Source organism: Fistularia commersonii, chromosome 33, assembly GCF_037954325.1.
Source record: "Fistularia commersonii isolate RoL2024-O1a breed Wild chromosome 33, RoL_Fcom_v1.0, whole genome shotgun sequence".
NCBI lineage: Eukaryota > Metazoa > Chordata > Actinopteri > Syngnathiformes > Fistulariidae > Fistularia > Fistularia commersonii.
This window is the reverse complement of record NC_141316.1, coordinates 6,758,753-6,783,779: the sequence shown is the minus strand read 5'-3', so window position 1 is coordinate 6,783,779 and position 25,027 is coordinate 6,758,753. Positions and strand designations below refer to the sequence as shown.

Below are 25,027 nucleotides of genomic sequence, written 5' to 3'. Positions count from 1 at the left end.
GGTTTGAAAGTGTGTAAGGTTTTTATTGGCAATATATCTTTGGGTTTTAATGGAAAAGGCGACGCTGCAGCAGTGAAATCACAGATTCAATTATAAGCAACAATATGAAACTATGCATACAAGTCGGGTCGATTATATATGTAAAATGTTGAAAAAAAGGCTCCTATTGTCTCAAATTAAGTGAAACAAGGATGTTCAAACTTTAAAAAGATTGAGCGTTGTTTAGTTGTCATTTTCTCCAAGACAAGCAATTATATGCTTAACCATATTGAATTTCAGTGGCCCGTGTTGACTCACATGGAAACAAATGTCAACGTTTCAGGTCTATTTGTGTGTGCGTGTGCGTGTATGCATGTGTGTGTGTGTGTGTGTGTGTGTGTGTGTGCGTGTGTGTGTGTGTGTGTGTGTGTGTGTGTGTGCGTGTGTGTGCGTGTGTGTGTGTGCGTGTGTGCGTGTGCCTGTGTGCGTGTGTGTGCGTGCGTGTGTGCGTGCGTGTGTGGGTGCGTGTGCCTGTGTGCGTGTGTGTGCGTGCGTGTGTGCGTGCGTGTGTGGGTGCGTGTGTGTGCGTGTGTGTGCGTGTGCGTGTGTGTGTGGGTTTGTGTGTGTGTGTGTGTGTGTGAGATTTCTAGTCAGGTTGACTCGAATCGTTGAGAAACACTGCCATCTAGTGGACATTTAGTGCACGATAGCAAATGAACTATTTCATTTTTTTTACTATTATTGCAAACAGCATACTTTTCATGTTTTAAAACAGAACGCAAATCTAAAGTTTTTATCCAAATCATCTTTCTTTCATATTTGAATACCACTTAAAAAGAGGAAAAAAACACTTTCAGAAAGAGTAAACATATCTAGGCTCATTTCGAAACATTTCATACTATGAACTTCTAAATTCGAAACATTTGACAGAAAAACAACACTAACAGTGATATTATTCAGAAATACAAACCATTGAGGGCCATATGTATCCTTGTATTACTTGTTATCAAAAAGGTGAAATGCATTGTTATTCATTATTTCAATTTCAGACTCAGATCAAAAATACTAAATAGAATAACGGGCTGCCGGACCAAATTTTGTTTTTGTTATTGATTTAATGACAGACGCTGCGAGCCAGTTAAATTTGAACACGGGCTGGATTTGGCTTGCAGGCCAGTCTTTGGACATACCTGCATTAAAACAAAAATTGCAACCCAAGGCCTCTTACACATCTAGTTAATGAACAAACAGTTAACCCTTGTTTTTAAAAAAAAGAGGGGGGACCACACACATTTCTGAAATAACAATACGTGGGAAACCCCTTAATCTTTCCCTGTTTAAATCACAGCGTCTAAAACAAGCCAATGCACACCTGTTCTCACATCACACCTTTAATTTTTCCCCACTGTGCTCTGGAAATACACACACATGCACATGTGCATACATGCACATACATACAAAGTCTTCTGGATTTACAGGAAGAGCTGGTTTTGAGTGAAATCATAGTATCGCGTCACCTCCCCCTACGCCTGAGCTTCATTATTATCAGGAGATTAAAACCCTTTATAAAAGTGGCGATTTGAAGGATTGTTTTTTTTTTTCCTCCATGGAAATACTGATGCACAACTAGGTGTATGTGAGATGAAATGTTCTTTGTATTACTTTCCATTTTATTTCCATGGGACTCCAGATTAGCAATCCAGCAAGAATACAGTACAACCATCTTTGGTATATTTGAGACTTATGATTTTGTGCAGAATGAAGCAAAAAGTATTAGCAGTGTATAAAAATATCGCAATATTCAATTTGTGGATGAAAGGGGTATTTAAATCGTTAATTCGGTATTCATACCGCTTTATTCCCTGCTCATCCTGGACCGGTCGTCGGTCGATCACAGGGTCACGGATCGATGTCTAACCATTCACCCTCTCATTTACACGTCTGGGTAATTTAAGGTCGACAATTAACCTGCTTCATTTATTTGGATTTTGGGAGGAAACTGGAGAACCCAGAGGAGGAGGGGGAACATGGAGACTCCACACCGAAAGGCCCTCAGTCAGAAACAAAGCACTAACCAATAATTAGCTCTCAAGTTAAATTATCGGTGAACGGTGAACACGGGGGAGCGCAGTACGGCACTCAGCTTCTCATGTAACCTGTTCTTTATTTGTATTAAAAAGGGGGAAAAAAAAGGGCTTACATTAAGGAATGAATAAGATAAACTGAAAAACCTCCTTTTTGTGTGAAACATATCCAACCTAATATACCTCTAAATGCTTGATAATGAATGCGATAAATGTCCTTTGCGTCGCTGCACTGCTGCCTGTGCTTGAATGCAGCCGAGATCTGATCACACCACAGCTATCTCAGTCACCAGTCATTTTCAGGGTCGCCGGCGAAGGCATTTACAGATGTGTCGAGCTGCTTTCATTAATAAAAGAAGCCTTTAGGTTTTGATGCAGAACGCCGCGCCGGCCATCTCTCTCCCTCCAGAAACAGATTTCGAGTGTTTGATGGTTGACAAGGGCCGTCATTCACTGTAGTGCATCAAGGACGGATGAGGGGGAAAAAAAAATACGCGCCTCCAACGTTTTACGAACTTGGATGTATGTCAGGCCAGCTGTCGCATCCTATCAAGGAGGTTTGATTTCAAAAATGTTTCCAGGTTTGTTCAGGTTCCTGACAAAGGGATTGCTTGTGAGCCTGGCAAATGTTTGAACAGCTGTTCTTATTGTAGCCAAGCTTCCCATTGTCCCACAACTGAAACTGAGCACACATCCATACGGTGCAGACACAGTCCATCTAATCGGTTGAAGGATGGTGTCGAGGAGAGCTGTTCTACCTCTCGCGTCACTTGCATTTGCAGGGGTTTTTAGTCCCGAAAAAGAAAAGAACACCTTCATCCGTCAAATATAGCAATGACACAATCAAAACTTTCAACTGAGAGAACACTAGACATTCTAGGATTTTTTTTTCCGTGTTGTTCACCAAAAATCTCCGTGTGAACTGTGTTGTATTTCCTGATAAATTCCAGATGGGACAAAATAAATGTTCCAACATGATAAGCAAGCGTTTAGCTTAGCCTATGGTGACACAAGGACTGGAGGCAAAGTTAGTCTGGGCCTATTGAGGCGAAGTTCATGCAGGGGTTACAGTTTTATATCATGCTAACTTGAGTACTCGCCAATTTTCACATATCAATGAAGAATTATTGAATTTCCAGGATCTTGTTTTTTCATTTTTCTCATAAAGTGTTTTTTTTTTTCCAATCACAAGCTGTGCCATGTGTAAAAAGAAAAAACAGGCTACTGTTGCGTTTGTTCTTACTTTTTAGCACAACAGCAAATTTTTCCCAAACCCGCTACCTCAGTAGTAGAAAAATGTGTTCTTGCATGGAACGACTTAGGAAAGCATGCATATTAAAAAAAAGTAAATAAATCCTGGCTCTGCTGGGTTGACGTCTGTCTTTATTGTTTTCCAAATTCACATACTACTTATCCATGATGTTTTTCTAAACTGTGGAATAATCATAATGCAAAAAAACACCTTCAGAACTAAAAGATTGTGAGCTGATGCCAAGTCTACCCTTCGACAAACCTAATGTGTACAAAGCAGGACACCAGTCAAGCGTATTCTTGTTTTTATTCATGAAATACCCTTATATTACCCATGTCAGTGACCTGAACCTCACCCGAATGAACCGAGACGGCTGATATTTGCAGTTGCTTCTTTTGGCCAGAGGGTGTCGCTGTTTACAACCTTTTCTACGCTGTCGTCTGACTCAGCTGAGCCGCGGCCGCCACAAGCATGTCATTGATAAAAGAATGTTTACAGTCTCCGGCTTCCCACAATTCCGAGCGGCATGTTGCTGTCTCTTTTTTTTACTTCAATGTATTTTGCTCGCTGCCCGTCGTAACACGGATGTTTCCGTGGAATTCGCACTTCTTTTTCCTGCTTCTGATCCTTCGTGCTCTAAAATGGCTGCAGAAGTTAAATACTTCCAGGCTAAAAATGAAGGAAGTTTTACGAATTACATAATATGATTTTAACTTACTATTACAAGCTGTTATTGTTCTGGTTATGATATAAATACTATCTCCACGCTACATGCTCTAACCCACAAACCCAGTTTTCTCTGATGATACAACGCTGGCAGTTTACAGTGATTTATTATCGGGTAATTGACTTGTTAATATCCGCACATATGGCTATCTTGGGGAAACTGGCTTACGACTTGTGCTATTTTTTCTTTTTTATTATGACTCCTGTGTGAGAACATGACCTAATGTTTTTTTTTTCCAGGAAGTAGGTAAATACAATTTTAAATAGACCCCAAGGGTTAAAAAAAAAACAATGGCGAGATGTGGACATGTTTGGTTTTACACTAGCGTTTGCAGCTCCAGAATCGACCGGTGATTTTTCACGAAATGCGCAAATAAAAAAAAAAAAATCAAAACGAATTCAGAGAATGTGCACCGCATGGCTGCCGGCTGCCCTCAATTTAACTCCGAGCGATGTAATTGGCGATGGAGGATTTGTTTACCATATTTGGCAAGATAGTGACACAGCGCGCCGGGGAATTGGACGAGCGCAGCCGTCATTCACAAAAGTCTGCCTTCTGGAACTTTACAAACAAAGCAAGTGCTCATGGGAATTGTAGTCCAAAACAAACCCTGTCGGCGCTTCCCGGAGTGCCTGTTCTGTCTCTGGGGCGGAGGTTCAGTTGCAGTATGTTCGTATTTTTAACACAGAAGACATAAAAGACTGTTCTGGTTGTCGGTATCTACATAAAAAACCTCACATTTGACGTTTTTCGACGCGCCGATCCGAGACGATCTCGTTAAAGCCTACAAATCCCAATGGCGGTGCTCTCATTTGATTGGCTGCGCTCTACTGTCAATCACAAAATGTTCCTTCCACTACCGCTGCTACAGTAAATATTTGTGTTTGCCCGACCGGCTGTAATGGTGGACAACTGAGAGAGAGAGAGGGAGAGAGAGAGAGAGAGAGAGAGAGAGAGAGAGAGAGAGAGAGAGAAACGGAATACAACCAGAGTGAAGAAAGAGAGGAGAAACGGTCGAAAAGTGTGCTTTCACAGCCAGCCGACAAGGACACGGGCTTCGTCGAAAATGGATGAACTCAAACATCAAGTCATGATTAATCAGTTTGTCCTGACGGCGGGTTGTGCGGCAGATCAGGCGAAGCAGCTTCTGCAGGCGGCACACTGGCAGTTCGAGGTAAAAAAAAAACAACAAAACAAAACAAAACAAAACAAAAAAAGAATGAATTCGAGCGGAGTTGGCGTTAGCCATGCGGCTAATGTTTATGTTTGACCGACCGTTAGTTCTGTCCGGGAACCTCCAGATACTGAACCCTTTTGAAATTCAACCCACAGTCTTGCGGTTATGAAGGGATATCGCTCCATTTCAAAGACAGAAGTTTCCCTTATTAGTACAGTTTTGTTTGAATGAAGGTATTTTGTGTGCTAAAGTATATCGGGTGGTGTTGGCGGGGCTCATCCCCCGATGAGTCGAAACGTTGGAGCAGCATATCCAATTAGACTTTACTCCAGATTAAATACTATAATCCGACACATGACAGCAGTGTTTCCAGTGAGAGCAATTACGCAATAAAGATGACCGATTTGTCGTATCCACAAAAAAAACAACTATAGTATAGCAACATAATTCAGTCCTGGGGGACCTAAACTACACATTTAATGTTCGCTAGAATATATCTCCTCTCTTCACTCGTTACATTGAATAACGAGCCACGTTCCGTCAAATGCTTTGCGTTTCATGCTAACCTGCATGTCTTAGTTTGAACATAAATCTCCTCCACGAGGAAGGAAATAATGTTTGTTATGTGTGTGTGTTTATTTTTCTAGACTGCCCTCAGTGCCTTTTTTCAAGAAACAAGTATTCCATATGGCCATCATCATCAAATGGTGAGTACGAAGATGTGGTTGGGTGAAAATAATAACACACTTAAAAAAAAAAGAAGAAATAAAACACCAATTGTTTTGCTTCTTGCAAATACGCCAGGGTTCATTCAAAGACGGTATGTCTTTAAGTGTCCCGTGTTGTTTAAGGTGGGTTGGGGGGAAATGAACGGTCCTTATAGGCCAAGAGGGATGATGTTGTACTAACAATAACAAAGCACATGTCGGCCATGTTGGGAGCTTCCAGAAATAAACACACAAGCAAGCATGCAGCAGCAGCCTCACTGAGAGGGTAGAGGGGCTGTGTGTTTGGATGGGGGGATGGGGGGCGGTGATGGAGCAACAGAGGTGAATGTAGAAAATTCCTCATTTTTCATTGTATCAACCGAGGTATATAACGGAAGCAGGGGCCCCGCTGTCTCTGACAGAAAAACTGTCTTGTTCCAGGAAGAGGACAGCTGCCATTCTCAAACAGTCCCTGTGCATTAACACTGGCCTCAGGTCATTCGTCTGTTTTACCCAATGTGGTTGTTGCTGTCCCTCACACATCACTGTTTTTTTTATTTATTTATTTATTTATTTTTTTGTGGAGGAATCATTGTGGAGGAAACGTCAGTGCCGTGCTGGAGACTGCACACTCACGTACACAGGGCTCAAACATTATGAAACACTAACAATATTTGGGCTTTTAGCAGCGGCACACAAGCCTTTGTTTGCAGCTGCATGCATGGCAGCATCCTGCAACAGCTGTCCTCTGGAAGAGCTCGACATGGATTTAGTGGGTGGATACAGATGAAACAATTCTGAGCACTGTCAATCTTTACGCTGTACTGTTGTTGTGTGTCGCCTTACCTGTTTGTGAGACAAGGACAGGTACAAACTACTGTACTTTGTTACTCTGCGTTTATAGAGGACAGTGTTTGGGATAAGAGTGGATTTGATTTTATTACAGTGCGTCCGTGTGTAAAAATATCCCTGTTGTGGTTTATTTTTACCGTAGATGTATACATCTATCATCTGATCGGTAAATAAGAGCACTTAAATCCCCTATTTAGACCATGAATTGTATCACTTTTCTGTGGAGAGTAAATTAGTTGCCAAGAGCTGTCCTATTCTGTCTGCCAAGTAGTGCTGTGCCTCATTGCTGCAGACACTGGATAATGAAAGTCAGAATGCAGAGGATCTATGTGTGCATGTGTGTGTGCGTGTGGAGTTATTGTTGTAGGCCTCCTGTTGCATAATCACAAACGTTACTTCCTTTTTTGCATATGCTAGTGAGCAAATGCATCTCTCCATTGTTTACATGCTTTACATTCATGCATTTGTATATTTGTTCTTGCACAATTGTTTGTGTGTGTGTGTGTGTGTGTGTGTGCGCACACACAGTCCTGCAGCTTATCAGGCAACTGTGCTCGTTGCTACACAAATTTAATCTACTCTACCGTTGCTGTCTCTCTCAACTGCCCCACTTCAGTTTAGTAAATAGGAACAATATTAGGTTTCATTTCTGTTGTGCATGTCATAATATCGGTGTTTGTGTTAGAATTAGGACGAGCAGATGGGGCTGAAAAATATATCATGATGATTCTTAGTGTTTTATTACCTGCCTTAATTGTAAACAATGAAAAGAGATTGCACTTTTTACACAATGTACTTTTACAACACCAGTGCACATTAGCACTGTGTTGTTGTACCGTAGTTCTGTTTTACCATGTGATGGTAGTTTATACTACGTTTCAAATGAAAATATTATATTTTCTGCTACACGTTTTGAAAGCTTAACTTACTTTTAGGTGATTTAACAACCGTTTATATGATGTAATGTTTTGTCATTTCATAGTGTCACTCGTGTTTTAGAAAGTATTTACATTCTATGAAAAGTGATTGATAAACCACATCTTGTTTCTTCATCAACTTAAAACAAGTAACAATTTATATGTAAATTTAAAAACAGAAGAACCACATAGATAAACTAACAGAACTCCCGGAAGTAGTCTTTGTCACAAAAGAAGTCTTGAGTGTAAGTGCTGACATACTTCTGTTGCTTAATTAGGGTCATTATATATGACTCTTGTTCACCATCACCATTTCCTCATATATGTTGATGAAACAGCTGAACACAAGTTCAATTACTGTTTGCTTGTCCCCGGTAACCGGCCCTGTTATTATATGATAAGCTATTTAGAAACCAGGGAGGGGCCACATTAGAGGTTAGTCTGGATTGACTGGATTCAGACTCCTCATATCCATGCTAGTTTGAATTCAATGCAGTAAATCCATCAGACATCCACACAACAGTTTTCTAATTGCCATCAGTGAAGTCCTGTTGTATTTATTCCCCGGGCAGGCCTAGATAAAATGCAAACTGGCATCATCTTTGAAACTGTGATCTTGGTTAGAAGCCTCAACCCAAACCCTGTGGCACCAACAGGCTGCAGACATGCAGTTCTTGGCTCAATGGGAGATTCTACTGTCATGTAGGTCAGTTAGTTGCTGAGTACTTTTTGCGTGTTAGTTTGCCATTGTTGCTGCTATAAGGCCGCAAATTATCTATCGAGCTGAGGGCGGCTAATTTTCTCTTCTACATCGGGCATAATGAGAGTAGTAAACTTGGATATAAAGTATTGTTTATCATTAGATACAGTTAATCACAGAGCACATGCCTGTTGTGGTTTATTCCAGCCAAGAGAATGGCACTCAAAGTCTCACAAATCTCAAGCCTCAACTTGGTTTCCTGTTCTTGGTTAACGCAGGATGTATATGTTGTATGTCAGGGTCTATACTTTGTGTTGAATATCAAGTAGTGAGGTTAGTTGGCCTGCTCACTCGTACACTCATGTATAATACTGTGAATGCTGGAGGATTTAGCTAAATCTCTTGTCATTATTTTGTCCTTTTACTTGCAATCCCTGGCCCAGGAGAGTGCTTGTACTTTGGCACACAATGTAGTGCTGCTGCAACTGCCGCACAGACTAGGTTTTACAGTTTTTGCTTACATGTGTGTACAGCATGTCTGTTCAAGTAATGTTTAGCCATATGTGAAACACATCTAGAACAGAATGTCCAGTGATCTCTGCATTGGACTGAATCCCTCAAAGCCCACATTAGTGGATAGTGATTTTTTTTTTTTCTTTTATCGTTGAATACTTTGTTGATCCCATGCAATCTCTGCATTTTGCTCATCATGAATGAACCATGAGCCGTTGGCAGCCACTTTACCAGTGCTTTGGTAGCAGTTAGAGGTTCATTGACAGGTGGAGCCGGAGACCTATCGGTTTCAAGACGACCGCTCTTACCACATGAGCCACCCTGCCCTCTGGATAGTGTGCTTAGTCCATCCTGTTCTGTCCAAAATACAGCTCACCCAGAGTTTGCTCTTCAACACAAATTCTTCCTCAAAAAATTCTGTAACACGATGCAAGACTTGCACTGCTCCAAAATCTTTACTCTGTCTTTTCTGTATCCAGATGCAAAATACCAAAATCAGTTTTAAATTGTGGATCATGTTTTCTGTCAAAGACAGCAATGCTGCTCCTCATAACCATCCACACCCACAGAACAATGTGTTGTCATGCCTTCTCATTCCTAGATTACCTTACTGTTTTCATTACTTTAGCCTGATAAATGTAGAAACCAAAAAATACTGCGTTTTGGAACCATTGCAAATTTGTGAGTCAGAAATCTATTAATGAAGCAGCTGGAATTAGGCATGATGTCCCTGATGCCACAACATGGCTTCAACCACATAACATTGTTTGGCAGCAAGCAAAGAATTCCCCACTGATCAGATATGTTATATATAAAATGTTAACCTGCTAAATGTTTACGCTGGCTTATACATAAGTGATAGTGGGATACCTGTGAGTACTTCCTGATAAAGTCTACTGACTGCCAGTTAAGTGTTATCAGCTAAAATACACTGGTAGTTCTCTCCCTTCCCATTAATGATGGTATACATGTTATTGTATACAATTTTTCTAGCTAAATATCTTGGTCCGTGTTTTTTCAAGTGGTTCCACCGAATATAGTCAACAACATATTACTTATCCCTTCAGTTGTGGAACAGAGTTTGGGTAGCATTGGCAAATGATGCCATTCCTTTTTTTCATTCCTTCCTTATCTATAATTCTTATCCTGCAGTCAGAGCCTCTCCCAGCCGTCATTGGGCAAGAGACTGGGTACACACTGGACTGGTCGCCAGGCGAAAACAGGGCCACATATAAATATGTATGACCATTCACTCCTTGATTCATGCGTCTGGGCAATTTAATGCCTCCAATTAACCTTCTGCATTTTTTGGGCTGAGGGAGGAACCTGGAGGAAGCCCACACAGACACAGGGAGAACATGCAAACTCCACACAAAAAGGCCCCCTGTTGGAATTGACCCAATTACCTTCTTGCTGTGAGGTGGAAGCATGAACCACCGCGCCGCCCCCCTTCCATTTTCATAAAGCAATTATGTGCAGAATAGAAATAGACAACAAATAATTTGAGTAGTATCTTGTGCTCAAGACAAACATGTTCATGAAACCAGGGCGAAACACTGAGATGATTCTTTAGTCACTGCTGACCTGATGTGGACAACTTGGTAGCTGCCTGTTTTCAAGATGTTTGGCATGTGTCCCTGTAAATACGGGAAGGAAAAACACTCATGCTTCACTTTGTGTTCTCCGCAAAATGAGTTTTTCCATGATTAATTTTTCTCCATGAGGGGCATAAACTGCCACAAAGAAGCAAATGAATCCTCATGTGATCACAGATGAGGAAGTAGCCTGGCTGGTTGACTTCCACTGTTGTCTGGGAACATGTGACTCTATCATGTGACTAAGTTGAGAAACAAGCTAACTAAGCCACAAAGCCTTCTGTATTTGTGTAATTTCTGCCAATTACAGCCATCAAAGAAAAATGTGCTGGCTTGCTTGCAGTCCCAACCAGACTCTAGTGTTGAAAAGTGCTGTTTTTAGAAGTTGTTTTTTTTTTTTTTTTTTAAATGATCCACTCAAGATATTTTACATTCTCTGTTTTCTCTTGGACGCGTTCAGTAGTCAGTCTCTCTCTTTGGGCTTCTTTCTTCCCTTCCTTCATTCCTTGGCTTCTCTGCACTCACATTACATCCTCAACTGTTTTAGTCCAGGTGCTGCTCATTTGACCGCCTCCCTCTCATTTTTGAATGAGCATGGAAACTAAATAAAACGCCATCTTGCCATTCTAACAACTTGCTATTTACTCCCAACTGCCACCCATACTGCCACCCATACATACTGTATGTCTTGTGTACAGTGACAACGCAAAGTAGTATTAAGGAATGCGGGGCAGTGATTATAAATGGGAGTGAGTGTGTTTAAAGTCAGTTTCTTGGCGCGTGTGTGTGTGTGTGTGTGTGTGTGTGTGTGTGTGTGTGTGTGTGTGTGTGTGTGTGTGCGCAAGTGAGAGAGAGTGAGAGAAAAAAAAAAGAGCATTTCTGTTTCTGGTAACTGCGAACTTTTGGTGTTTCGGTGTCTGGGTGTGGCCGGACAAAGAATTTTTTTCGGTGAACTTAACAGTTTCCATCCATAAAGATATTATCTCTGTCATAAAAAAGTGTGTGTGTGGAGTGCACCCATGTATGAGAGCAGAAGCATAAAGCCTTTCATAAATAATAAAGTGTCATCATGTCATCACACGCAGATGGAGGAACGGATGGGCGATGGTGAGTTTCAGGAACAATGTTTGCTGTCACTTCCTGTAAAATTGGTCAATAGCAGGGCAATTAAAGTTATTTGGGAAGATAATACAATAACTTAGTTAATGTAGACCTCCATTATGTATATAATTGAAAGGAGGTGTTGTCGGATACACTTCCAACTAAAGTCCATATGAACATGTTGTATCCCTCGTGGTGTGTGTTTGTGTGTGTGTGTGTGTGTGTGTGTGTGAGAGAGATAGAGAGGGAGTGAGAGAGTGTGTGAGAGAGAGAGAGAAAGAGAGAGAGAGTTTGACATGCCAGGCAGTTCGCCACATCTGAAGAGACTTGGCTTGTGCTCTGCATGTTCCAGCGTGTTGCCCTGCATGTTTCCAGGAACATAGCTTCCCAGAAGGCTAACCACTCAAACAAAGGCATTTATTGCATACACACAGTTTATACAGACATTAAAACCTGGAGAGTTAAGAAATTTCAAAGTGGCGACTTTGAGACCTGGTTAAGTTTTGTGAAAAAAATTAATTTATCCAGAAATTTTTTTCAAAAAATCTTGATTGTTTCATAAAATGTAAAGATATCTGCAGCTCAGCTAAGGCTGCTTGTAATTGCCAGGGATCCGTATTGGCTCATCACCGTTCCCGAAATTAACATTTATTTCTATCAAACCGCATAGCTTGGCTTCTTTTTTATCCAAACACACTGCGGTCAGTCGTAGCATAGATTTGAGTATGTTTGAGTACGCAGATGTTTGGGAGAATGCGTGGTCATTAAGATGTGCCTCAAAGGCATGGAAAGTCATGGAAATATATTGTTAAAATTGTGAATGATCCTTACGTGCAGGAACTCTGGCTCAAAGATTCAAGTAATGTCAATCTATGTGGCTCCATGGACCAGATGTGTTTATGAGCAGCAGAGGCTTATTGGGTTTCACACTGATTTGGGGAGTCACTGAGTACACACAAGGGTTGGGCATATGGCAGAGGCAACACAGGGAGCACATGGGAATCTTTTCGGTTGCATAAAGAAAGCATTGTCACATTGTGTCTCCTCTACAAATTTTCCTAGGTTAGCAATAACACAAAGCTTGATTGAAGGCAGCACACATTACAACATCAAGTCTCCTGGACCTAATCCCACTTAAGTCCTTTTCTTTCACCTTCCCCAGCCACATTTCTCCTTTTCCTGGTTTTCTTGTTCACGCTTCCCTGATCTTTTACTACTCCCCGCCTAACAATCGTACCCCTCTGTTCTGCCTTTTGCATTTTCACATTTATGGGACATTTGTAGTGTGTTTGAAGAACTTATATTTTTACACTGATGCTTAAAACAAGGGGCGCGGGGGGTGTACCCCTCAGGTCCTGTTTTGAGTCACTCCGTTTGTTTTGTAATGGTCAATTTTATACCCCTGTAGTTTTTATATGTACAGGCTGTTTTGGGACTCTATCCGTTAAAATATGCCAGCAATTCATGGGAATGATGAACTCTGACTTATGGTAGTGTTTGGTTCATATAAGTCACTTCTATTGCCAGCTGTATCCATTAAATCCAGGTTGTTATTCATTTCACCGCTATAAAAACTGTCATAACAGCTGGAAAAAACATTTGCCTTTAGTGTTTCAAATGAACAGCCATCCAACTTTCTGTAATGTATCCCCTATGCTTTCATTCATGTGACCTATAAATGTCAATTGTCTCAATAATAGATTGAAAATTGGCATTAATTAGAAAGCCAAACACTTTATAAAAAGTACCTCATGAAATGTGATGTAGTTTTTAAAAAATTGTTTCATTTGTTTCCTCTATCATGACTTTTAACCCAGTGGTTTCTTTTGTTGGCCACTTACTTCCTAAAAGTCCAAACTCCCGTTGTAGAATTGAACGAGCCTCTTATCCCTTAGTTTATTTCTTGGTCGGTGTTTTGCTTCTCTGTCTTTTCACTGTTTCTCCTTCCTGCAATGTACATTGACTATAAACACTCAAAACAGGCTACAGGCTGGCTAATGATCAGCCAAGTCACTCAGAAACACAACCTAAATGTGTGTGTACACTATTCTCGCATGCGCAGGCTGACTCGTGGACTCAGCCGCTTGAAGAAAGATGACGTTAAAGGAGTGAAGGGTCACATGTTTTAGGGGAGTGTATGGTCATTGGAGTTGACCTAAACATTGAACAGCACCTGTCCGCTTCTGTTAGTGAGTGTGGAAAATAAATATTTATTTCTGACATTTGTTGTCTCCTTTAATGAGCTGACACTCTGCGCTGCACCGAGCTCCCCAGTGGGCTCACAGTTACCTGACTAAACTTGTGTTTGTGTACCAACATAAATGGAAATGAATCCAGTTTTGCAAACACATTTTGGACAGGAGAGGAAAATGAATGGCCTGTTAAATTTAGTTTACTCTGCCTGGACACCAGCAATATGATATGTGCAGTTCTGTTAGATTTTTTGTTCTCCCTTTCAGTTGTGATATGACTCATTTGTACAGGTGTGGCAATTTTACTGACTTTCACTGTGGTTCAACAAAGCTTCATTTATTTATGGTACTTTACTTGGGATGTCACCATTTATGTATGGGCTATTTTCAGATCCAAAGGTACTCGAGGTTTGCTTGTTGTTAGAAGCCTGAGGGAAAAAAAAAAAAAAACATCCTAAATGAAACTAAATGTGAGATGATTTCATCTGCAAAGGAAACAAAGTCACATGTAATCTGTGTGATGTTTCTTTTCAGTTGTCGCAGCACCGGCCTTGTGCTGCTGCACAGTAAGAACAAGTGGCGGACTAGCTGTCCATCCATTTCATGTACTAAACCGATACACTGCTGTCGGTGTGGTGAAGGGAGAAGGATTCAAAGAGCTGATGTGCTGACATGTTTCCTTGGACTTTGTAAAAATTCCATATTAACAAAACTTCTATTAAAGTCATACTCACTGTTTCCCTCCACTCAGTTTTCTGACAGAAATTGAAACAGATCACATTCTATAGTACTTATACATACCGCAATGTTATTTCAATAGTTGATGTAATGTACAATGAACTAACACACTCGGGATTTCCTCTATTCCAGCTGCTTTTTATATAAACATTCGACAACATGCGCTATCCAATGTACATTCAGTCTCAGCAGTTGTTTGTAAAGTCAGGTTTTTAAAATCACATCATTATTATTGTATTTATGCACTATTACCTCAACATTTGAATCAGTAATTTTGGCCGTTTGATTCTGCTTTGCGATTACTCTCTTTGTTAGTTTTGATCCCACATACCTTTTTGCGAATCAGAACAATACCTGTGCTAAATCTCCATATTAATACATCGCTAACTTTGTTGTCAAATTGATGATGATGTCGGCCCGTCCATCACTTTGTTATTCATCGGTAGTACAGACAGCCTTTATCTTTTCGTAACAGGACCTTCTGAAATTAAGATGCGCTGTGTATCTTGTATAATGTTTCAACATTTCTTGCGGTGGAAATACAGACAACAGCAGATTACAGAAACCTTTAAGGTTTTGAAAAGACCTCCTCGAAGCAGTGAGCTGGGTAAATTTGGTCAATATAAATTTTTAGTCTGGTAACTGGCGTCTGAGTCTGTTATGCCCGTGAGAACTACTGTATTGAACACAATATGTGGAGAAGGATAAGTCAAGTCAAGCCAAGCTAGCTCCAACCACTGACTGCTGGAAAGCTGGTTGGAAGCAGCAGCGCTTTCCTCAGCGCCGCCATGTCTAGTGCATGTTTGACAAGCGCATGAAGCTGACTGCTGCACTGGAGATTCGGGTCCTCAACAGCCATGTTTTCCTTGAATCCACGATGAAACCAAAACACAAAGGCAGCCAAGTCTAGTGTGTCTGTTGGAATGAAGCGATCTGTTTATTGCTGCTAAAAAAATATACATTAATTGGGTAGTTGATGGGACATCTAGAACAGAATATAACTGACACCCCCTTCTTCTGACATACTACACATTTATTTGGGTTTTGCAGCTATTGTGATTATGTTAATATTTCAATGGTTTGTGTTAGAGTGGTTTATTCGTTTTGTTTGATTGTATTGTTATTGTTAAAAAGCTAAATGCTCTGTGTTGTACCCATGGTTTGCATAGTCTGTAGATCACAGTTGCAATGGCTGGTTTTAGAGCTGCAGCTTCATTGCAGGAGAGTTTTGTGAGGGTGCATACGCACCATAATAACACTCCCTATTTAAACATTAAACAGGCAAGAAGACTCATGTACAGTTAATGCAGCTCTTCAGCGTGCCCTGTCTTGTTTATTGAACTGTCCTCTTCCAGTCTTTTATTTCAGCCTACTTATAAATTCCACAATACCCATTTCGCCCTTTGTGTATTTTTATACCCAGGTTGATCAGTTTTAACCTTCTACTCACTTCCTTATTTCCATCACCTCGTATTCTTCATACTCTATCCCCTATGGACTTTAACCTGCTCCATACATCCATTTATTCCATATTTTATTCACAAATCCTTACAGGATATGAGTCAGAAACACCCTACGGTTATATAAGTAAGAGTGATGGTACGCCGAAATGATTTATTCAGCTATTTACTTCTTTTATACAATCCATAAATGGAAGCTTATTTCGCTGCATGTTTGTGGTTCAGCCATGAGGTTTACACTGGCAAATTTTGAGTAAATCCAGACTTGATTGTCAGGTATCGGATGACACAGGGATGCATGTTGGAGTCAAAACACTCCACTCCCAGTCTTGTAACCATAGCTAAATATTAATGGTGTCTCTTTGCTCTTTACCCGTAATTTGATAGATCATTGAAGCATTTCGTGTCATCATTGAATTTTCCCTTTTAATCTGAGCTTCTTGGGAAAGATTTGATGGTTGTGTAAGGTCAGCATTCAGCCTTTTGTGACGCAACTCATGTCTCTGGTTCTGAATGGCGGACACGTTGTAGGGAGGTGTGCAAAATCCCTCAGATTTGACCCGATGCAGTGACATTTCTGTTTTCATCTCACATTATGATACATAGATTTATGTGCTTCTACAAGAAAATAAGGTTCTACAATTTTCTTCAGGATGCACAGAAACCTGCGTCATGTTTGAGTCGTATTGTGTTGAACAATTGCATGTCCAAACAATGGAAAACTATCCAACACCTAACAGGAACTTCAACTTCCATCAGAACCAATCCAGACCTAATACGGTCGGACCGCTGGGATTTTTACAATCATCCAGCATTTAACTCTTACTGGCATAAATGTAATTTCAACTTTTTGTTTTCACTCCCTAACTTAGCAGTCTACATTACTGTGTTTAGCTTCAGTGTAACTGATTAAGGTCCAGAGCATGTTGGCTTTGCCCATTGACATGAGCTCAGCTTCAGCAGCATTGTAGAAGGCAAAAAGTGAGGCATTTAATATTGATTCAGGAAGTGAGAGTAGTGATTTAAAGTAACAGTAACTTGTCCATTGACATTTGGGTGTGATCCTTATTATCTATTACAGAATCATTCATGTACAAAGTTCAGTTTAGCGGCTCCTTCTTTGGAGAGTTTTATAAATAATAGGATTTTGACAGTGCATTGTGTAGTAGATATTTTCATGTCACATAGCAACTAATTGTCGCACTGTTTATTATCGAATGGTTTTTATTATTTGGTCGTGTGTTTAAATGTAACAGGCATGAACTGGTTATTAAATTCCAATACATGCTCGGTAAACATAGTAATGCTAAGCTGTAAGTTAAAACTTACTTTCAGCTACACGTAAGCCCAGCCTGAGATGGTGAATCATAAAACGCCCTTGCTGAACCTTTTAAAGAATGTCAGCAAAAGATGGGGACTTTGAGCCGCATCGTTCACCATAATTCTGGTGTCTTGCAGATCTCTCATCACGTTTCACTGCAAGCGCTGACATACAAAGTGTGAACTGTAAGCAGCAAGCCACAGACATGAGGGAGCATCAGATGTGGAGGAAAGTGCAAGAAGGATTGAGAAGGCAGACAAAAAAATGTCTGCGATTTATTCCATTCTGTCCGATGATGGGGAAAGGATGGAAAAATATTATCTTTAATTGTATTGCTTAAAATGAGCAATATTGAATGAGTATATTGAGCAACATTGACTTGGAATGAGCTCCATTCCCACCACCAGCCCGAGTGCAGGGTAAGCAGAATAGACATTAGATGAATGAAAGAAACTTTAACAGAAAAGGATTTTCTAAAATCCTACATCTGGGGTAAAAAAGATTTTTTTAAACACCAAATCTTCCTTTGCTATCAGCAAAATTTCATTAAATAATTAGAAATGTACACATTTCAGTTTTCACTAAATACATCTTGTATTGATTTTTACAGCCAGTTTTTCATGAACATGAACTTGTGCCACCTGAGTAAGACGTTCTTCAGAATGAATGGTCTATTTACTTACCTTTAATTACCAATGGAAACAAGCAGATCATTATCCATTTAGATTCAGATTGGGGCCTCGGATTCTCCCGACTGCTGCTTTCAAGCATCCACAGACTAAAATAAGGGAAATAACAGCGTGTGCATATTGAAGCCATGCATATGACAAAGGTTTTCACCGGGGTCAGTCGAGGTCACAAGATGTAACTGAACCCTCTGCTCAAGCATGCAGAAGTTAGAAAGCTTCTCTTTTCAGCTTCTTACACACACACACACACACACACACACACACATGCACACCGTTTCAGATGAATGTGGTCGGTTAGACTGGAAATAACTCCAGCTCATCTGTTTGTGGACAAACACGCACACGAAAGTCCACAAACGGAGGAGTGTTTAAGGTTCACCGCAGGCCGGGCCGGGCATGTTTAGAGTGGTTGCTGCCCGTTAGCCATGCGTTCCTCATGCTGGGCTCAGCAAACACGCTTGGAAGACGGGGTGGATAGGGCCGGGCCACCGAGACCACAGTGCCCAGTACCATCAACAGAATATCTGTGCTCTCAGCTCGTAACAACCGTCCCCATGGCAACGTCTCTGTTGGCCCTGTTTTAAACACAAACTCCCTGCCACTGTCTGTTATTCCCTCTGTCTCTCCATCTGTATATCTTGAGTCTAAAGTGAATAGACGTCCCTGAACTGACCTTCATGCCAAACTACCACTTAATGTTGTGGAGACTAGATGTTTATTGTGTTGCAGTAAACTTGGTCCACTGCTCTTATTGTCTTTTTACCATCACTGAGCACATGCTTACAAAACATACACTGGTTACTGATATGTTTTTGCTTTATCTTTGTTGATGTATATACTTAGTCTGTATTTGCACACACACACGCACACACGGACGCACACAGTTCACTATAGCTTGTCTATCTTTGGGAGACTGATATGCTGGTTTGTGAGTTTGTGATGCAATAGCAAAACCCTCAATGGCTCAGTGTGTGTGTGTGTGTGTGTGTGTGCGTGTGTGTTCGCGCGCACATATGTTTCACACTGGTAGTAACTTTCACTTGTGCAATATTAACCCTCTCGCACTCTGCAGTCCTAAAAAAGTCTGCGTGTCCCGATAGCTACATCCTTGCGTCGGTGCAGCCAGAGTTAATCTGCTTCCAGGCTGCTTAATACACACATAGGGGAAATGCACAGTGACCTGCTTCCTCAGTATGCTGGCTTTAAGCTCAGTGAAGGAACATTTAAACCTCTGCTGTTGTTTTATAACCAGAGATCTTCTGATACCCAGAGTGGTTCTAAGACCACTAGAACTTAATTTTGACTGTTTTTTGTTTGTTCGTTTTAGACCATAGCAGATTATTTTCTCCTTTCTCTACTTGTTTGACAATGTCATTCACGAGGCCCTCATGGAAGTGTGTGTCTGTTGGAAGGCCTGGAACCTGCTGAGGCTTTTACGATCGTCTGACAAGCAGTCAGATCCAACATCACGCGGCCAGACAAAGACAGCTGTTGCTGGTGTCTTCAGACCTGATCCCTCTTCTCGGTGGGTCGATACCGTCTGCTGCCATAATTGTGGCCAAACTCCCAGACGCATGAACACATGAAGGTGTGTGCGGCGGGCTCGACTTTTTAAGTGTGTGTGAGTTGGATGGTAATGAAATGACGATGCGGTTAAAATGATGATCATAATGAAAACATGTATTGGTATTTTGTTGTCGGTCTCAGTCGTTCATCCTCCCCACCGACGCCGCTTTTAAGTCAAAAACAGCCACAGAGCGATAAAGATTTGTCTTAAGATTTCTTTGGGATCATATTTATACCTACTTGTGCGTGTTTGTGAAGCGAGTCGGATACACACAATTCAGGAGTGTTTTCTGCCATCAAAAGATAGCATCCTCTCCTCCATGCTGTACTACGACTCACAGACTGATTTCGGGGCCTAAGAAAGCCAACCAGAACATAAAGAACACGAAAGACCTTAAGGTCACTCAAACATTCCAGGGTGTCTCTTTACGGCAGGAAATGGCCTCAAAGACATGAGCCAGCATTTCCTGTCAGAGTGCACCGTGGACGTGCTCACCTTTCACAACACAGTGCCACTCTGAGGACCTTGGGCCCGGCGTGGCCGAGGACAGTATCACCGCCGGGCCGACCTGCAAGCCACAGCACTTTTAGGGGGCGAGGTGGTCCAATTTCACCCCGCGGGAAGAATGGCATTCCTGTGTTTCTCTTGTTTTTCCGAGGGTCGGTGGTTTGCCAGTCCTGTGTGGACACGGCGCTGGATGCCAGGGTCAGCCCAAGGTCTCAACGGAATTAGGACTTTCAAATGACATTTCTGCTGTTTAATTTAAGAAACTCCCTTTGCTCTTTCAACTTATTTTAATGTGGCTTACGTCCAATCAGTGGATCATTTCTTTGCGTTTTCTCATTGTTTCTTTTTTCATTTTGGCAATCCTGATATTTTGTCGAATGCCAGAGAATGAGAAAAATATTTTTCCAGAGAGACTTGACCGGGATGTTAACTCAAAAGGTGCACAATCGTCACCTCATGAAGTTGTTTTCCCGGAATTTCTGCCATTGTTGAGATGCAATAATTTGATGTTATATTGTTACATAGGTGCTTCCTGTTAGATTTGTAACCCAGGGTCTTATTTTTAGATGGCAAGCCTCGTGGCGAAACGTGGCTCCAACCTCAGCTTCCCAGTGGAATACAGCGGGTTGTTGTTTTCCTGGTCACAAACGTAGGGGATCCAGAGGAGGAAGCAGAGCAGGGGGCACTGTGTAAGAGGCCGTGTTTGTGAGGAAGAGGAGGAGGTGGATGATGAAGGCTTACTATGTCTGAGCAACCAAACATGTTGTTCACCTGGCCTGTCGGCTACAAGGTGGCAGGTTCAGTGTTGTTTCTGGCACAGCGGCCTATTGTGTGTGTTCGGGGTGTGCCACTAAAGGAACTCCTGGCAGCCGAACAATAAGACTGCTGGCACGAAGCGGGGTTAGATCATGAGAGGTTATAATAAGGCCAAGGGAACTGTTTGTGTGTTTTCATGTGTGTTTTTTTTTTTTTTTTCTTATTTGCATGCGTTCGTCAAAGGAGTAGTGGCCGAGTCGCCCTGTCCAGTAGTTAGTTGCGTTACCTCTGTTTCAATGGATCTCGCACTACAGTTGAAACAGGATGTGAATGTAAATAATTGGCTGCATTGTCATCATCAGGATCCCTCTGGGGAAACAGTGAGTGCCTGGGCTTCCCCTAATGTTCCCTTCAGTTATACAAAACTGTTTTCCTCCTTAAATGTCCATCTTTCAACCCTGTTGAACAATAGGGCAGGGCAACGTGGGGGGAAAGAGTGAATATTGCAGCTTTCAAAAGCCTCTTACATTCTCAGATGTAATAATATTTGCTTAGAAATTTGAAAATGACGTGTCAGCACACTACACAAAAAAGTTAGTGTGTCCCATCTCAGTAGTTTTTACTTCACTGATAATCAAATACTTATGAAAAGTGGCGTGTGTGTTTATTTATTTTTTTACTTTGTAGATATGCGTAATTCCAATAACTAGAAAATGTGAGTTTGACATTATTTCCCATTCATTTTCTCATGGCTACATACAAAGTATGTTAGTTTTTTTTTTTTTTGTTTTTTTTTTGTGCTCATTTTAAACAGGGGATTTCCCTCATTTCAGGCAATTTCCTTTTAAGCGTCGAGACAGTATTTCTTTTTTTAGAAGACTTGAAAAAGGGAACAAGCCCGGTAATAATGTGATTCGTTTATAAAGTTGCGAATTGGGTGCAGCCTTAATAGGGTATATCACACGTAGGAATACAAGAAAAAAAGAACATTTCTGTGTATCACCTTGACGATGCGTTGCCCGGCAATTGTGAATGTGAATCGGCAAATATTGCCATTTATTTGCCTGACATAGAGAATGAAGAAGCAGTCGTTTCGGCAAACTTCTCGCAGGACCCGAAACATGTGGTAGGGTGTGGTCAAGAAAGTGTGCAGATATTAATTCCACTTACAGGCAGCTGATCGTGAAAGTTGTGTAATATTTATGACCTATTATGCATGGCCTTCGAATGTCTGAATGAAGCAATCTGCTGGCTGTTCCTATTCTAGAGAAGCATTAATCATCCTCTCTCTGTCCTGTTTCTTAGATGTGCACTCCAGCCAACACACCAGCGACACCCCCCAATTTCCCCGACGCGTTGACCATGTTCTCGCGGCTGAAAGCGTCGGAGAGCTTCAACAGCGGCAGCCCCATGGCGGCGTCCATGGCGACCTCACCCCCACCACCCCAGGTCGGCGGCTGGGGGGTCTCACCGAACATACCTAATGTGCCGCAGCCGTCACAGGGACTCTGGACTCAGGGGCAGCCCCCCACGCAGCCCTGTCCCGCCTGGCCCACAGGCATCAACCCGCACACAGGCACTGAGCAGAAGGCTAGCGTAGCAATGGAGGCGGAGAGATGAAGGGCACACGGGACTGAGGAGCCCCCGGCCACTCCGGGGCGGAAAGGGGGGGAATGGGGGGGAGGGAAAGGGTGCGGATGGAGGGAGGGTTACAGGGGTGGATTGGAGGGAGTTGGCTGCAAGATTACGGGGGGTTGGAGGTGATAATTTGATAATTTGTCTTTTTCCCCAAAACTGATAAGAGCGCGGTCAGACAGCTGGAAGCGGAAAGCGACGGGAAACTTAGCAAACCGAGAAAAACTTAACGTGAACAACTGAAGGGGAGGAGAAAAAAAAACAAAAAAACAATGCAAACTTCAATACAAACATAGAAACCAGATACGCACACACATAGTAATAAGAGAGCAACTGAAATCTTTGTTAGTTTTTTCCTAAGTAATTGCATAGATAAAATATTGTTGAACTAAAAAAATCAGAAATTATATATAAAAAAAATGTAAAAAAAAAAAAAAATGTCACGCCCAAGGATTCTATGTGATTTTCAAGGACATTCAAGGCAGCAAATCAAATTTTCTACTTTTTTTGTCTAGTCCCCCCCTCCCCAACCTTTTTAGCCGGTGGTTTTCCCCACGGGTGTTCTGTGTTTCTGCAACTGTCTGTGCTGCACGAGGAGAGGAACTTGCAATGCAGTGTTTTAGATTGACTGAAAAAATCATCACGCACTAGAGTATGAGTGTGTACGCATGAGAGCGGACGGTTTGTAATCAAAATGTATACACACACAAACACACAGATATATATATATATATATACACATACATACACAAACACACACACACACACACACACACATTAGCGCTTAGAGGAAACACCTCCATATTGTCATCCCCATCGATAAGGTGGGGCTTTTCTTACCTCACCTGGTGGTCACCTGACTTCTTTCAGCCAATCAGGGATTCTTCTTAAAACCAACCGTTGCCGCTGACGACGCAGGACATGTTTTTAAAGTTTTTTTGGATTTTTGTTTTTGTTCTGTTTTTTTTTCTTTGTGGCAGCCACCACTCTGGTTCACAATGCTCTCTGCAATGGCTTTTCCTGACTCAGTTTTAAACCTGGACTCAAGACTACAACTGTCATCTGTATAATTTTGTCGGGGAGGGGTTTTTTGGGGGCTCACAAGAGAATCACCCATGGTTTGATATAATATTTGTTTATGATGCTAACTGTTCTGTTTTTGTTCAATGTTTAGGGAGCTTTGAGAATGGGAGGGACTTCAGGTTGATTTTTTTTTTTTTTTCTGAGGGGGGGGGGAGAGAAAAGCAGCTAAAATGGCTAAAGATGAAAATCCATGACTACTCCATCTTTGTTAACCGATTGCCACTTTGCATGATGTATCCATAACGTGTAACATCTTTTGTAGCAAACATACATGAGCTCAAGACATGTTTCTGGGAGGGGGTCAATGGGGATTTGGGGGGGGTCCGTTCCCAAAGTCGACGGACACGGACTTGACAGACAGGAGTCCCGTCACCTGTCGCTCAGACGGAGGGAAAGGTGGACAGTTGTCTGGTTGAGAGAGAGGAAAAAAAAAGTGATGCTTAGAATGGAAAGCCCCCCCCGCAGGCTCTTTGGGGACACTACAGACTACTTTCAGATATCCAATAAGTAACAGTACATATACACCCCAAGATACTGTACTACAGAGGGGTTTTTACAGCATTTAGATGTCAAATCTTGACCAGTCCCTGGTCCACTGATACTGCTGAGGGGACAGTTCAGGGATGACCCTGATTTATGGCAATATATTAATGGCAGGGTCTGCCCCTGTTTTTTTGTTGTTGTTTTTTTTTTTTTTAGTTTGTGTTATTTTTTCATTTGATAAAAAACAGAGATAAAAGATATTTTAAATAGCAGGGGGGGGGGGAGGATTTTTTTTAAAGATGATTAAGGACGTTATGGATATTATTATAATTAATCAGGTTCCTTAATATTTAGACTAAACGATTCAGTTCATTCTTTCATCTTCATTCTTTATTTGGTTAAATCTGGGTGGGTCTGTTCCTAAATGGTTTCTCATGTATGTTTCCCCCCTTGTATGACTGTATGAGACCATTCCCACAATATTTGTGGACTACCTGATAATTAACTTATCATTTTTGTGAACCTAAATAAATATTGTATGTCAAACTACTAATCAACGTGTGTGAATCCGGATTCAACCGTTGATGGGATGGCTTTGTTTTTTTCCCAAGGAAGAGTTACATACTGATGCATATTTTAAATATTGTCAGAGTTGTCAGATTGTGACAAATCATTTTAGATCCTTGTTCATTTTTTTTTCATGCATAAATTGATTGACATTCATATATATTTTTTTTTTCAAATCATGGGGAAAATACTGCAAATAAGGGAACTAAAGAACTCCACAAAATGGAGTGGATGTAAAAAAAAATCGGGGAATTTTAGGAATAATCGTAATAGCACCTTTAAATTGTAAAAAGAGGTACCTTAAAATATTAGTTCAAAAAGGGAAAAATGCCAGAAATGACAGATTAGTAGGCGATATCATCAATATGATCGAAAAGTATATCAATTCTGAATGAAATTAATATCAAACAAACGCCGTCTATTAG

General features: G+C 41.2%; 1 protein-coding gene across 1 annotated transcript; it reads left to right on the top strand.

The window, feature by feature from the left end:
• The first annotated feature begins 4,920 nt into the window (after positions 1–4,920).
• ubald1a (UBA-like domain containing 1a) lies at positions 4,921–24,588 on the top strand. The gene is made up of 3 exons (XM_086140715.1): positions 4,921–5,216; positions 5,867–5,926; positions 22,140–24,588. Exons 1-3 carry the CDS (start codon positions 5,109–5,111, stop codon positions 22,452–22,454), a joined length of 483 nt encoding a protein of 160 aa, XP_085996841.1. The 5' UTR covers positions 4,921–5,108; the 3' UTR covers positions 22,455–24,588.
• Positions 24,589–25,027: the final 439 nt, after the last annotated feature.